Source organism: Anomalospiza imberbis, chromosome 20, assembly GCF_031753505.1.
Source record: "Anomalospiza imberbis isolate Cuckoo-Finch-1a 21T00152 chromosome 20, ASM3175350v1, whole genome shotgun sequence".
NCBI classification, from domain to species: domain Eukaryota; kingdom Metazoa; phylum Chordata; class Aves; order Passeriformes; family Viduidae; genus Anomalospiza; species Anomalospiza imberbis.
The window spans coordinates 8,515,200-8,529,918 of record NC_089700.1 but is presented as its reverse complement, the minus strand read 5'-3'; the positions used below and the strand labels follow the sequence as shown (position 1 = coordinate 8,529,918).

At 43.8% G+C, this 14,719-nt stretch overlaps 2 protein-coding genes across 4 annotated transcripts; one reads left to right on the top strand and one right to left on the bottom strand.

The window, feature by feature from the left end:
- Positions 1-188: 188 nt before the first annotated feature.
- Positions 189-5,159, bottom strand: PRR11 (proline rich 11). 3 transcript variants are annotated; one of them, XM_068210629.1, is made up of 9 exons: positions 5,038-5,159; positions 3,724-3,835; positions 3,186-3,333; positions 2,869-2,991; positions 2,368-2,604; positions 2,128-2,226; positions 1,431-1,540; positions 1,258-1,317; positions 189-1,169 (listed from the first exon to the last, which is right to left on the bottom strand). In XM_068210629.1, exons 2-9 carry the CDS (start codon positions 3,831-3,833, stop codon positions 1,028-1,030), a joined length of 1,029 nt encoding a protein of 342 aa, XP_068066730.1. In that variant the 5' UTR covers positions 3,834-3,835; positions 5,038-5,159; the 3' UTR covers positions 189-1,027. The 3 variants fall into 3 exon arrangements, with proteins under 3 accessions (XP_068066730.1, XP_068066731.1, XP_068066732.1); XM_068210630.1 differs by lacking the exon at positions 5,038-5,159 and adding an exon at positions 3,959-4,079; XM_068210631.1 differs by lacking the exon at positions 5,038-5,159 and having other exon boundaries at positions 189-696; positions 1,073-1,169; positions 3,724-3,869.
- SKA2 (spindle and kinetochore associated complex subunit 2) lies at positions 5,054-14,539 on the top strand. Its single transcript, XM_068210632.1, has 7 exons — positions 5,054-5,242; positions 9,486-9,575; positions 10,237-10,413; positions 11,564-11,650; positions 12,839-12,878; positions 13,509-13,638; positions 14,067-14,539. Exons 1-7 carry the CDS (start codon positions 5,069-5,071, stop codon positions 14,191-14,193), a joined length of 825 nt encoding a protein of 274 aa, XP_068066733.1. The 5' UTR covers positions 5,054-5,068; the 3' UTR covers positions 14,194-14,539.
- Positions 14,540-14,719: the final 180 nt, after the last annotated feature.

Below are 14,719 nucleotides of genomic sequence, written 5' to 3'. Positions count from 1 at the left end.
ACCCACGCTCTGCCCTGGTCCTGAGCTGAGCCGCGGTACGGGCACAACCCCTGCCCACCCCGTGGACTTGGAAGGAGGCTTTGAGTTCATCGCCTTTAAGCAGTGCAGCCTTTTAATAGTGATCAGACAGCAGCCGGCAGTGATACACAGTGCAAGGGCCTCTTACAGTTGTAGTCACAGACTCGAACTGTTTGTTGAAGCTTGCAGCTTTCCACTTTAATACATTAGTGCATTAAACTGTTGTTTTTCTTTGAAACTGTACAAATACCGTCAAGATTTTTTTTTTGTTAAAAAAGAAGATATAAAAATACTGAATTTCAGCAAACACATATTTGTATGACAAGCAGCACCAGTGCTAGGAATATAATAGTTCCTGCTTCAGCAGCACCCAGGTGTCAAAAGACTTGGGAAATTTCCTATCTTTTTTCCATTATGAATGAAGATGCAACCAAATCCAGACAAATTAGAGAGAGATAAAAAGCACAATCTGCTTTACAGGGTTTCATAATGCCCCATTTTCCTGTGCACTACATTTACTTACAAATACATGTGCCTGAGTGTAATAAAAATGGGATTCAAGTGGCGTCCTGACCACAAATGGAAAATTGTTCTGTAAACCTGCTTTCCTTTTTACTTTTCATCAAAGCTGTTTGCTGCACTCAGCTGTGCAGGCGAGGGACTCTTCGGGTGAGCCATCTGTCAAAAGAAGGGAAGGGTCAGAACTTGGATATGTGAGCTCATTATCACGGAGATAAAACAGTGCAATTCTTAGCTGGCACCTTAAAACAGACACAACAAATCAGTAAAATAAAAGATGCTATTGACCCTCACGTTTTGTTCTTCTGCAAAGTGGAACTATGACTTTGAAAGTTGCATTGAGGCACCCCCTTGGCCACCAAAAAAGCAATTTTTCCTCTTGGAATTATCAAACAACCTGCCACGGCATGTCCGTTCTGAAGCGTCCTTAAATCGGTAGGGAATTCTGTGATTTTAAAGCGTCCTTAAATCGGTAGGGAATTCTGTGATTTTAAAGCCACTTCATGATTCCAAGAAGAGGGACAGAGTGACTTGCCTGAAACTTGCGCCGTAGTGCCTGTGTCATTATTGGGGTCAGCCCAGAGCCACACTCAGTGTTTTCTTTACTATTCAGAGGAGTGCCACCAGGACTTCTGGAAGGGCAGTTGTGATTAGTTTGATTGGTTCTCTAGTTTTTCTAGATTATAAAAACAGAATTCAAGAGAATAGAAAGGAACAGACCTTTGGATATCGACTTTCTTCAGGTGCTTCCGAAGATCAATCTGATTTTTAGGGGAGGTACTAAGAGAAAAAAAGAAATTGGTACAATGAAATGTTTCCCACTCAGTGAAAAACCTTGATCACTGTTTAAAACAGAAAAATCTAATTTCTAATCAAGGAAGAAAGCATCCTACATTAAAGATTTTGTAGCATGAGGTGATGGCTTGGATTTAGGTCTCAGACTAACACTCTGTAGATCTGTGACTGTAATTAATGCCCTGCGTGGCTTCACTGGTGATTGTTCCTACAGCAAGGAAAGAAATGTTACCCCAAATAAAACTTCAGGTCTCACTACCCTGAAATCCATTTAGTATTTAATAAATCTGAAAGATTCTTGTGGTCTATGGCTTTTATGCTTTTTTAAATTATTAAGATTTGAACGTTCCTTGGATAAAAATAGATTTATTTAGGAAAAAAAAAAAAACCAAAAAAACAAAAAAAAAAACAAAAAAAAAAACCCTAAACAAGAGGGTGTTTTCTGCAAACAAAGTTCCAGCTGGCCAAAAGGAGTCAAAAAACCTACTGATAACACACAAAGCTGCATGAAAACTCCATGGCCTTAATGTAAAATTAGAGCTGTCCTGAGTGCCAGGTGAGATTGGAGTCTGTCACTTTATTTCTTCCCTTCCAAAGCCCAGGTGCAGACTTAGAATGGTCGCTTGAAACTGATCACTGGGTGTTTGGATGAGAAGCAATTTATTGAAAAAAAACCAAAAAAAAAAAAAAAAAAAAAAAAAAACACCACCAAAAAAACAAAAAATCAGGAGATAACAGCAGTTCCAGGGTGGATTTTCCCTTGATTCACCACCACCTATTCATCCTCCAGTTTACCTTGTCCATTCTCAGGCTGCTGTTTGTCTTCTTCAGTTTAACATTCAGGAGGTCTTTGAGGGTGATGTGCATGGGCCCATCCTTTTTCACTGGGGGTGCCTGAAAGCAAAGGGGTTTGGAAGGGAGATTAGGAAGGGAAAGTGAGACTGAGCACTCACAGAGAGTGATGAGCTGATGAATGCAGGTCCAAACAGAACTCAGGCTTGAAATAAAAAATAGAGGAACCTTCTGATTCCCTACCAGTTTAGAGGCTGTGCCCCGTTGGAGGAGGAGAGGTGCTGGAGGCAGTTTTGGTGGAGGCAGCGGCGGTGGTGGAGGAGGCAGAGGAGGAGGAGGAGGAGGAGGAGGGGGTATGGACACAGGCATGGATGCTGAGGGTGGAGGATCCCTCTGTGTCCCCACAGGAGCACCCAGGACTGGCTTGTGACACCTTTGGCAAAGAGAACTTTCTGAAGACAAAGCTGCCACTCCGTTCATCTGAAAGCGACAGAAATAAATAAAGAGAGCATTAAATCCAGCAGCAAAAGGAGGTGGGATTTTAGGGAACAAAGGTGCTGGCTAAGGCTGAGCTGTAAGGACACAAACAGGTCCCTCCTGCTGTGAGGCAGCAGCAGCTCTGCAGCTCTGAGTGCAGACAATGCCCCTGAGGAGCTGCTCAGATCCCAGCGGATCTGCACGGAGCACAATTCCTTATCCTCACATGGGCAAATGTTACCCTGCCCCAGCTGGACTCACACTGACCTGGAGTGCTCCTTGCAGCTTGGAAAACTCACTTTCCAACTTCTCCAGCTTCTCCCTGAACATATTTAGTTCCCTTAAGTAGACTTGTGATGGAAATATGGTGTCTTTAACCACCTGAAAGCTCTAAGCATAAAAAGAAAGCAGATTATGTGTATTTGTGTGTTGATTTTCTTCAGATGTTTCTGAAGATCAATCTGATTTTTAGGAGGGGTACTAACAGAACAAAATTAATTGGTACAGTGAAATATTTGCAGCTCAGTAAACAGTGTTAATCCCTGCTTAAAACAGAAAAATCTAATATCAAATAAAGGAGATACCTGTGCAACCCTGCTCTGGCACCACCAATACAGAAATGATGCTGCTGTTGCCAAGGGTCTGACCACACTTTTTACACTGGGCAAGGCTAAAGGCCAGTGGAAGCAGCTTGGGACTGGTGACGAGCTCAGAGGGAGATGAGCTGGTGACCTGCAACAGAACAAGGGCAGAGTTTTATTGATCATCTCAGCCTTTTAAAAAGCTAACAAGCAGGTACCAGCAGGTAACAACACAGCAAATGTGATCACAGAAACCTGGAAAGGCCAGGATACGTTTCAATAAAGGTTGTGGTGGGGAAAATCCTATTGGAAATACTTTTTTTATTCAAATTGCTTTTCCTGGTTATTAATCAAAGAAACACTAAGGTTGGAAAAGATTTCCGAGGTCATCATGTCCAGCCTTCCACTGAATAACACCAAAAGATATCATGGAGTGGCATGTACTTGGCACAAATCTTTGCCTCTTTTCCATGAGCCACTGGGAGCAAACAGCAAACCCAGGGACGGAGTGAGAAGGCAAAATTCAAGCAGAGCCTCTTACCGTGGAGAGGGACAAACTGAGTCCTGGGGGCTTGCAGCATTTCTCTTCTTTTCCAGTCGAACTTTTGCTCGGGCTCTTCGTTTTCGTTTGCATTTCTTATACCTTGCCATTACTGGGGAAAAAAAAAGACACATTTCAAATGGATGTAGAGAGATAAAGCAAATTAAACACTGGGCCAGAGCTGCCACCAAAGAGCACAGGCTGCACCTCAGAAATCCAGTCGGAGGTTACTCACAGCTGCCTTGGTGGAATTATTATGGACCAGTGATAGAAAAGATATCCTTAATTTCATATGACCCATGGGGATGTGTTTGTGCATAGAAAGCACCGTTTTATATGGGCTTTTCCTCCCCCTTTCTATCTGTATCATAGATAGCATTAATAAATAGCTATTGTAAACATTGTAAAAATAAGAATTAGTTAAATAAATGCACAGGAAAAACATATTATAAATATTACTATAAACAAGTATAAACAAACAAGAAAATAATTAGAAATATTATCAACTAAATTGAAGTGTTGCAACTATTAATATGTAAGCACAATAAAATTAAACGGACGTTCAGTTTTTCATTCCGCTGATGTGACAAGCACTGAATTTGGGGAAAACGACGCTTGGGGAGAACGGTGGCAAAAGACACGGAGAAGCCACGGAAGGATGCTGAGGGCGGCACGGGCCGGTCCCTGGCCGGTGATCGGTGACACCCCAGCCCCGCTCACCCGGGACCCCGCACCGAGAGCGGGGATTTCTCTCTCTCACAAGCACACCTGCACACACCTGTGGGGGTGTTCCGGGGGTGTTCCGGGGGTGTTCCGGGGGTGTCCCGGGGCCACCCCCTCCCTCCGGCCGCGCTCCGCGCCCGCCGCCGCCGCCGATTCAAACCGCTCCCCGCGCCGCGCCCAGCCAATGGCAGCGCCGCTCTCTGCCGGCCCGCCACGCGGCGCATGTAAGCCGCGCGCTGATTGGCCGCCGCGCCGAGGCGCGCCCGCGCTCCACGGGAGAGGGGCCGGCGCTGCCCCGCCCCGGCCCGGCCGCGCCGAGGCGAGCGGCGCCGCCATTGGGCGAGCGGGTTCGGTGCCGCCAATCGGCTGCGGGCAGCGCTCGGCTGGGGAAGGCCGGCGGGGTGAACCGCGCGAGGAGCGGCCCCGCCGGGGCTACCGGCGCAACCGGGAGAGAACCGGGGAGGGGGAGCGGCGGCGCCGCCCCCTCAGGGCCGCAGCGGACCGGCCCGCGCCGCTTCCCGCCAGCGCCGCGCGCCCCGCCCCGGCCAATCACGGCCGGAGCCCACTCCGGGCCAATGGGCTCGGCCGTACCTCGGAGCGGGTTTACATTCTCCTCGGGCCAATGGCGAGCGCGCCCCGCGAGCCGCCAGCCAATGGGAGGCGCGCTGTGAGTGACAGCTGGCCAATGGGCGCCGCCGACTCTCCCGCGGCGCGGGGGGTGGGGATCTCCCCGCCGCCGCCTGAGGAATGTCAACTATTCAACATGGAGACGGCGGTTACCAGGCTCCAGACCCTGGTGAGGGCGGGCGGCGGCCGCGCTGAGGGCCGGCCGCGCCGCGGGCCGGCGGCGGCGACGCCTCGGAGGGCGCGGGGCCGCCGCGGAAGGGAGGGAGGAAGGGAGGGAGAAGCGGGCGCGCGGGCGCGGCGCGACGGAAGAGCGGCCGCTCAGCCGCGCCCGCGTTCCCCATCCGGGCCCTGAGCGCGGCCCGCGCCGCCCTCGACGGGGCGCCCGCCGGCCGCGTCCGGGTCAGGCGGGTTCGGCCGGGCCGGTCCATTCCGCCCCCCCACCCCCCCGGGGGGCGGGGCTTGCGCCGCTCCATTCACCCCTCGGCGCGGGGCAGGGCGCGGCCATTTCCCGCGCACCTGGGGGGGGGCGGTGGGGATGGGCGCGCTCATTGCCCGCCCTGCGGGGGGACGCGGCCGGGCCGGGCCGCTCCATGTGCCCGCGGCGGGAGGGGGGGCGCGGGGCAGAGCGGAGCTCCCGGACTAGTCCATTTTTTCCCAGAGGAGGGGGAGCGTGGAGCGCTCACCTGGGCTGGACCATTGTCGCTGCCGGGGGGGGGGGGGGGCTGGGCTGGTCCATTGGCGCGGGGGGAGCGGGGCGATGGCCCCCGCGGCCCTCTGGTGCCGAGCCCCACATCCCGGAGTTTTCCCGGCTTTTGTCTCCGTTCCGCTGCTCTGAGGCAGCCCCCGGAGCGCCGCGGGGCTGTCCCTTATGTAACGATCGCCTCTCTGCCAGCCCCACTCCTGGAAAAGTGCAAAAAAGGCAGAAATGGAGCTCTGAGAGAGAGGGCTGTGCTGTGCTCCCTCACGTTGGAGAGGCTCTGGGAAGCTGTGTCCAGCCAGCCGAGTTCCTTGTGCCACCCCTCAAACCTTCTTCTTCCTTCTAGAGAGTCTTCTTTTTTTTTTTTTTTTCCATTTTTGCCCATACTGTAAGCTTGGTCTCCCCATATCTATGATTCTGTATTTTTTCTAAAGCCTAGTTTAATTTAGGAATGTGTTTAAAGATACTTGGGTTAGATGTTTAAATAATTTGTTTATTGATTGTCGTGGTTTATTTCTGTGTTTTATTGAAAGTCATGCTTTCAGGTGATTCTCATTTTAGGACATGTGAATAGAGAGGTTATTTTTGCCCCCTTTAAGCTAACAGGAGCTTTTATTCTGGAAATCAGAATAATCTCACATCTCACAGCTTTGTGTCTCTTGCCTTTCCTTCTGCTTTGTTGTTTCCCCGTCCTGGATTTCCTGTGAAGTCAGCTCTCTCCACAGAAGTGTGACAAAATAACACCTCTGATTTCCCTGGAGCTTTTGACATGAATTTCATGGAAAGCTTCCTTTTGGTCTCATGCAAGCAGGGACAAAGTAATTAGTGGGAGCTTGAAGAGAACAATGGGTATGAAAATAATAAAATCAACCGGGTGATCAATGGTTTTTTGTGACAGGAGCACCATAACAGTGTTAGGTTAATTATGGAAAAGATCACAAAGCTGGCAGTGCTTCATTCAGAGCAGTTCAGTTCATTCCTGTCACTGATTTTTCGGGATCCCCCTCTGTCCCTGAGTGGTGTCTGTCCAGTGCCCTTTTTATGTTGTACTACTGGTGATGATGCACAGAAAGCAGTGCAATGTTAAAAGGGCATTGGCCAGCAATACAATCTGCATTATTCTGTATTCTTTTTAATAACATACCAGTCCAAAATCACTGTCTGACACCACAAAACAGCTGTAAAAGGAGATTGCCATGGGTTTATTTTATTTTTTTGCTCATTTCATTGCCTTGCCAGGGAGGAACATTGGTCATTTAATGACAAATGCCATCATCTCCGTGCCTTACACATGGCCCAGGTGACTCAGCTCTGTGTGCATCCCCAAAAATCCCCCCTCTCCACTCCATTCCCAGGTTTCTTGGTGGTGTTGTTTTTTTTTTGTTTTTTTTTTAAGTATCTCAGCAGCTTCAAACCCTGAGAGTTCTCCAATTCTCAGCATGAAGCTATTGTTGTGTTAAAAAATCCCCATCACCACTGAGATTTATGGAATACACCCTCACACCGCACTGGTAAAGGACATCCCCAGGGCTGGGGAAGGAGTGTATTAAGTGTATTTTACTGTGATTCAGCACTGGAAATGATAAAGAATAAACTCTGCTGTCCAGAAGATATTCCCTGTAATGCAGTTTAAGAACATCTGTCTGATGGCAGTTTGGAATCTTAGCTTGCTGCGAGGCAAATCCAAGCAATAAATACACTTGGAAATGGAATTTCCAGTTCAGAAAGCACCAAATAGTTTGAAATTGAATTTCTGGCAGATCTGTCGAGCGTTTTGTTGGGTGGCTGGGGTTTTTTTCCCCCCTCATGATCAGTGGAATGGCAGATTCTGAATAATAATAATAATAATAATAATAATAATAATGCGAGTTTTTGTGTGTGTGTTAGGACTTGGTGAGCTTTAACCTTATCCAGCTCTTCACCATCCACAGAAACCTCTGGCTGAGTTGATGTGGTTTTTTCCCCTTTTTTTTGGTGAGTGTATGATTGATTGTTGCCCAGAATTGTTGCTGCTAACGAGTGCTCTGACTTTATTGCACTACTGTACTATACAGAGAGCAGTGCAATAGTATTGTCAAAGCATCTGAGAGCAGAGCCCTCAGCACTGGCCTCACTCAGTTTCTAACATTTTCTTCTAAACCTGTGAGTAAATTACAAATTTACACATCAAACCCTGCATTTTCTGTGTGATTTATTGTAAAATAATCTTCCTACAAATGCTTCTGAGCTAGAATATTAAGGGGGGATTTTTGCAGGTGGATGTTTCCTGAAATGCAAGGAATAAATATTTTTAAAATAAAAGCAGTCATAATGAACTGTGTTAACTGTCTTCACAAAGCTTAAAATTCTGGCCACATTTAGCTTTTAATGTCCTGAATCACAGTGTGTTAGTTAGCTGCTTATGGAAATCTCAAATTATCAGTATTGAATATTTAATGGGTCATTTTGAAAGCAGCTTTTGTTGTCTGCTTTCGCAAAAACTGATCAAATGGAGGAGCTGGAGAAAAGCAAAAAATGTTCTTTTTGGGGTGCCTGGGGTAGAAAGGAAAACCTACAAATATTTCTTAGTGGAGGAGAACAGAAACCATTGAGCAGTCAGGGAAGAAATCCCTTGTGAGCTCTTTAAAAATGTACAGTGTGCTGAGAAGTATTTTATTCTTGGATGTTGTCCTGGCTGCTTTCTGGGGCAGGTGTGGGAAGGAGTTTTGCTGGGCAGATGGTGAGTTATGGCAGTACTGGGTGAAAGCTTTCCCCTTGATTTATAGATTTTCAAGGTCTTCACTAGATTTATTTTCCTTTTCTTAAGCTATTATTTGAAAATGTGCTGGAGGTGTGTGAAACATCATCCATCACTCCCTCAGGAAGAGGCTTTTATTGGAGAGTGTCCTGGATCAAATCCTGTTCCTTCAGGCTGAATTTCCACACCCCCAAAGGCATTAATGGCCATTCCTTAAGGCTGATGTTCAAAACATAAATATCCCTTTGGAATCCCAGCCTGACCACAGACTGTGGATATTTATAATAAATTCAGCCTTGCTTTGATTCTTAAAAAAAAATTGGAATGGTCACTTTGGGGTTAATCTCAAAATAAACAGTGAAGAGCAAGTGAAGGAAGTCACAACCATTTTTAACTTGCTTTCATCATTGTCTCTTCTGTGACTGTAAAATCACTGAATTATTATGTCAAAGAGTTAATGAGTTGCTTGGGAGCTGGGAAAACTGCCTTTCTTGAAAGTGGAAGTCTTTAATAGATATTAAAATTGCAGACTAAAATTAATTAAGTAGTAATGCTATCAGCAGACTGTTTTACAAGGCAATTAGACAATTCTCTGGTGGCTTATTTTTCCCAAGGAAAGAAAAGTGATGTCATCAATTCAACGAGCTGTTAGTCAGTCTGGTTTATTGGGAAATAATAAAATGTATTGTGGACATTAAAACCATCTGAAAGAACACATCCCTAAGATGATTATTGGTAAAAGCTCTGATGATACTCTTGGATCCTGAATTTACTCATAATCTCCTCTGTGTAAATAACTGAGTGTTGTAGTTTTGCTAACAGAACCCTTTATATTTTAAAATATTGAATTTGTAAACTTCTATGGTCTCTGAGCTTTTCAAAGTGAGGCAGTTGCCTCCTGCTTTCCTGAAACACAGGTTGGGGTTTGTCTGCAGTTTTTGGGTTTTAATATACTGTGCCTAACCTTAAATATTTTAGTTCCAGAAAGCAGAATCTGATCTGGATTTTATTCAGCGCAGACTGGAGTTTGAAATAATGAAAGGTTTTCCTGATGATACAGCAGCAGAGGTAGTGCTTTCAGATTAAATTCAATTTTATTGCATGGAGTTGGTAATAAACGGGTATTTTTCTTTAAACCTGAAGTATATGTGGCTGTTCTTTCATCTATTTGTCAGGCTATTATTATTATTATTATTATTATTATTATTATTGCATGGAGTTGGTAATAAACGGGTATTTTTCTTTAAACCTGAAATATATGTGGCTGTTCTTTCATCTTTTTGTCAGGCTATTATTATTTATTTATTTATTTACATATTTATTTATTTCCTGCATAATTTATTGAGATAAGTGGCCTAATATGAATTCAAATCAAACTCCTCTGGTTTCTTGGGATAGTGAAATTCCTGCATGTTCTGCTCTGAGAAATCGGTGGTGTTAACAGCTAAATTCAGGTCACAGATTCCAGTCTGAGCTAAGACTCACCCTTGCTCTGAGAACCAAGATAAACTTGCCAACAAGCAGTGACTAAATTCAGATTTGGGGGAGAGACGAGAGGGAAACAATAAATGACATCGTGTAAAGGATTCTGTAATTCAGCCCTTTTCTCCGGTACATTTTCACTGTAGAGGATCATTTCATGTTAAATGAGTAACATGTACACTTTCAAATGAAGTGTGGCCACGTGAATTTTGTCATTTGATGTAGTTTAAATGTTCTACTCTCACAGATGGATCCAGCTACTCTCCTGAAGGAGCTCCCGGTGCTGAAATCCCGTTACAAATCCCTGTGTGCCAAGATGGAAGAAATTTCCCTGGAGCAGAAGGAATCCATGGAGAGCATCCGTGCTGCCCTGGAGAAAACAATGAAGACAGTTCAGATACTGCAGCAACGAAGTAATCTGGAGGTGGTATTTTCATTTTAATCGCTTTGTTTTCACTGCTGGCAATGAACACCAACTTTGGAACCTTTATGTGCCACGCCTGGTTCTACTGGAAATTGTTGTTTGTGCTGACTTTGAGAAGCTAAGGAGACAGTTTCCCAGAAGGAATGCTGGCAGGATTGGAGCTCTTTTTGTAAATCCCAATCCCCAGCAGTTAAAATCAGATTTGGAGCTGAGGAGTGTGAATGGAGTGACAAAATTTGGGTTATTTCATAGGAATCCACCTCTCTGTGCAGAGCTGTGTCCTAGGGCCACACTGACAGGTTTTGACACACCTTAAAGAAAATGGAAAGTGAAACCACTTTTAAAAGGCTAAAAAGCTTTTAAATGGCAAATGTATTTTCAGTGTCTAAAGGGAGAAAGTTAAACCATTGTAACAAATACCCTGGGATTGCTGTTATCCCACAGCTGTTTTTCCTAGGATAATGTTTAAATTGTTAAAAATCTCAGCAACAAACAACATTTTCTTAAGTGGTCTTCAGACACTGCTTCATTATTGAAGAGGTGAAAGCATTAATTTTGACCTTTTACAAATGAGGTGATTTAGGTCAATGTTCTAATGACAGTGCCTGGAGATTGGGTTTAATCTGTCAACAATTACTGGTAACTTTTGATAGACAAAATGGGCTGTATCATGATTTAAAAGACAGTGGTTCTATGTCACAGGAAGGAAAATAGACCATGTCTTTCTGTGTTTCAAGGATATTCTGTCCAGAATAATTTTGTACTTGGATTTTTTCAAAGTGGAAGACCCTTTTCTTGAGTTACATGTAGAGCTTTAGGGAAAGATTTTCTTGTACTTTTTATATTTCCTGAACCAAAGATGGATTGAACTTCTGGAGAAATAAAAGTCTTTAAATGAAATACCTTTTTTTTTTAATTGAAAAATTTCTCTTGCTTGACTAAGTTATAGTATTGGTGCTAGAGGAAGATTATGGTTGATTTTTCAGCAGCACTTTGCTTGTACATTTATTTTCAGTGGAAGGAAATCAGGAGTCTACTGTCAGTTTCCATGAGCAAAGGGCTGCACAAACATTGAGTCCCTCTGTAAATATCATCACCTCAGGAACTGAAGGATCAGACTTCTCTGTGTTTGCTTTTCTTATTTTCCCAGAGCTTACCTCTGTCAGCAGACGAACAGACTGCAGTCCAGCAGTTAAACTTGCAAATTGGGGAAAAAATGGAATTTTCAGTGCAAGAGGTGAGTAGGGCATGGAATGTCAGTATTCCAGAAACCTTTAATTCCAAGTGCAGCTCAGCTGAGTGCAGAAGGGGCTGATTTTGTGATTTGATGCCAGTATTCCAGAAACTTTTAATTCCAAGTGCAGCTCAGCTGAGTGCAGAAGGGGCTGATTTTGTGTTTTGATGCCAGTATTCCAGAAACCTTTAATTCCAAGTGCAGCTCAGCTGAGTGCAGAAGGGGCTGATTTTGCGATTTGATGCCTCTCAAGTGAATGGAATTTTTCAGAAATGGAATTAAGTTCCTTAACAAACCTTTTCATTTTTATTCTGTACAGATTAAGCTTTTCTAATTGTTCCAATTAGATGGTCCACAAAAGAGAAATTAGATTTGATGGAAGACTTTGTTCCTGTTATTGTGTAATTGGGATATGTTTATGTTTCTTGGGAATGCAGTTGGTTGCTCTTGTTGATCTTCTTGAGAAAGAAACATTTGGGTGGGAGTGAGGGATGTCATTGATTCAAACCAGTGTGGGGAGAAATTTAATTTCCCGTGAAATATGAAACAAATTTTGGGATATGAGTAACAATCTAGTCTAACTGCAATGCAGTACAGCTTAGATCTAAATTAATATTTGTTAAAAAGCCAGATGTTCTCCCATAGCTCGAGATGTAATTACCCAATACAATTATCTGCAAATGTTTGCTCTGGGTCTCATATTAAAAGTATTAGAGAAGGTTAGCAGAGGGTGTTTCTCTGAGGGACCTTTTCTTTTTCTACTTCTCCTCACTTCCCAGTGTCACGGGGCACCCCACTTTGTGTCCCTTTATTGCCACAGTTGGTTTGCATGGAACCTGTCCAGGTCCTGCAGCTTCACTCACCCTCTGCTTGCAAATATCTGCTCCTCCCTTGAGAAATGCTCTCCATTTATGTCCATCTCCGATTCTATAGCATGTGCAGTGCTTTCAGATCCATGCTGCAAAGCTGGAGAGGCTCATCTGACTTGCACAGAAATCTTTCTGTATCCATTTTAAACTTAATTTCATTTTAAACTTAATCCCTAGGATTTTGCTGTTGACTTCAGTGGCTGCAAGATCCTTGGTTATCCAATGATGAAACGTAATTAATGTAAATTTCATGCAGAAATTAAACTGTAAAAAAAGATTTCTAGCCAAAACACTAATACTGACACTATTGTCTATTTTTTAGCCATCCTGCCCAGAATCTACAGTTCCTGGCTCAGCTGAAGGTAAGTGCTGAAAAAATAAATTTCCCACTGATTTCTTTTCATAGAGGCTGTGATAGGCAGTAACTTCACTGTTTTCCCTCCCAAGCACCAATATCTACTGCTTTTATGTGAAGAATTTAGACTTTACTAGAAGGACCTGACCCCTGAGTTACATTCCAGGAACAGTTGCCATGTTTCTGGGATTTTTTCCCTTGCTTTCAATGGGATTGAAGTAGAAAACTTGTTGTGTTTAAGCTCTGGAAGAAATGGTGCACTAATCTTACCACAGAAATAGCTCTTTTAAAATTCATTTATCCCTGCTTATAGAAAGGAATTTTCACAGTTGGTTTTGGTTTGTTAAAAAAAAAAAACAAAAAAACCAAAACAAAGCCAGCTGGTCACTGACAGACCAAATTTGTCAATCCTCATCAGATCTCAACTCTCAAATGATTTTTTACTCAGTCTCCAGATCCAGTGATTATTGTTTTCTCTCCTTTCTCTTGCTGGAAAATCTTCCTTTAGTTGAACCTAGGGGTATTGTTAAACACTAATGGAATCACTTTCTACCTTTGATGCAATTTCTGAAGGAACAAATACTTTCCATTTCCTTTCTTTTAAACAAATATCTTCTGTTTCCAATTTTTTGGAAAGCCCAGTTCACACCATTGACTGAGGAAACATTTCTGAGTGTGCCCAAGAGCATCAGGAGCACTGTCAAGTTAGCAGACTTGAACTATTTGTACAAGGAGTTATTTAACCACTTCATTGTACAGGAAAACAGGTAAGGCTCAAAGCCATTCATTGAAAGATTTTTATAAGCTGCAAAGAATTTCAGCCTTTTCAAATTAAATAAAAGCTGCTAGTTAAGCATATTGTAACTTCAAAAAAAACCTGAGACTAAACCATGACCCCCAAACCCTGCCCTCCCCTCCTGACCCTTCTCTGGGGTGAGTGCTGGGGGTTTCTTACAGGCTGATGTTACAAAAAAAGGCAAGTTTTAAACTCAGGGATTCTGTCTTTTTAACCCTAAGATTAGCAAATGACTGCTGGGATTTGAAGTGGCATAGAAAAGTTGATGGTAATCTGGATAAGTTTGGGATTTACAGAGCATTCACAAAAATCATTGATTAAACAGCATGTGCTTTTTAGTCTTTCTCTGCCAGACCTGATGTTTGATCCCTCTTCTACTAAATTGTTTTTGTCTTACAGAGAAGCACTGAGTCTTTCACAGATGAAAAAGATTAAAATGAAAGCCACTGACGTGAAAATTAAAATCCTGGAGGAACTGGGGATTGTAGAACTCAACAAACAAGGAAATGTTAAATTAGCTGTGTAAAAGAAAACTCATCTGACACAGAAGCATCTTGGTACAGCTCCTGGATTATTAAGGAGCAAGAATTTCTCTGGGACAAGAGTTCCACTGCAGGGAAGTTGTTCACATTTCTGTATAAACATTTTGGTCATAATACTTGAAATTGGAGAGTTCACGAACACTGAGGTTGGCACTTTACCTTGGCTGTTTAAAGGATTATGGTTGATGCATTTTTAAGGAATGTTGTGAGCCATGTGATGCTTCCATTTCCTTGCTGCATTCCTGAGCGGGTTTTAAAGGCAAATAATCCAAGCCTCTTAATTGTCCTTGCATTCCTGAATAAAGATTTATTATACTTCTGTTTATGCGACTCCTGACCCTGCTCCTTGACCTGGTTAATTTCCCTTTGATGTAAATTCCCTTGGGTTTTTGGCAGTCCAGGCAGGGTCGGAAGGGAATTCTGGGCACTGCCCAGTCCGAGCCCCTGGAGTGCAGCTCAGGGCAGGGTCCTGAAAATTCCCAGGGATGGAAAATTTACAACCTTTGTCGC

Excerpts from the sequence above, each read along its gene's own strand:
- PRR11 (XM_068210631.1), bottom strand. The coding sequence starts at position 3,857 with ATGTGTCTTTTTTTTTCCCCAGTAATGGCAAGGTATAAGAAATGCAAA. Across the intron at positions 3,334-3,723 it reads TCAGTTTGTCCCTCTCCACG|GTCACCAGCTCATCTCCCTC; the intron begins GTAAGAGGCTCT and ends GTTCTGTTGCAG. Across the intron at positions 1,318-1,430 it reads CATGCTACAAAATCTTTAAT|TACCTCCCCTAAAAATCAGA; the intron begins GTAGGATGCTTT and ends TTTTTCTCTTAG.
- SKA2 (XM_068210632.1), top strand. The coding sequence starts at position 5,069 with ATGGCGAGCGCGCCCCGCGAGCCGCCAGCCAATGGGAGGCGCGCTGTG. Across the intron at positions 5,243-9,485 it reads TTACCAGGCTCCAGACCCTG|TTCCAGAAAGCAGAATCTGA; the intron begins GTGAGGGCGGGC and ends TAAATATTTTAG. Across the intron at positions 10,414-11,563 it reads AGCAACGAAGTAATCTGGAG|AGCTTACCTCTGTCAGCAGA; the intron begins GTGGTATTTTCA and ends TTATTTTCCCAG.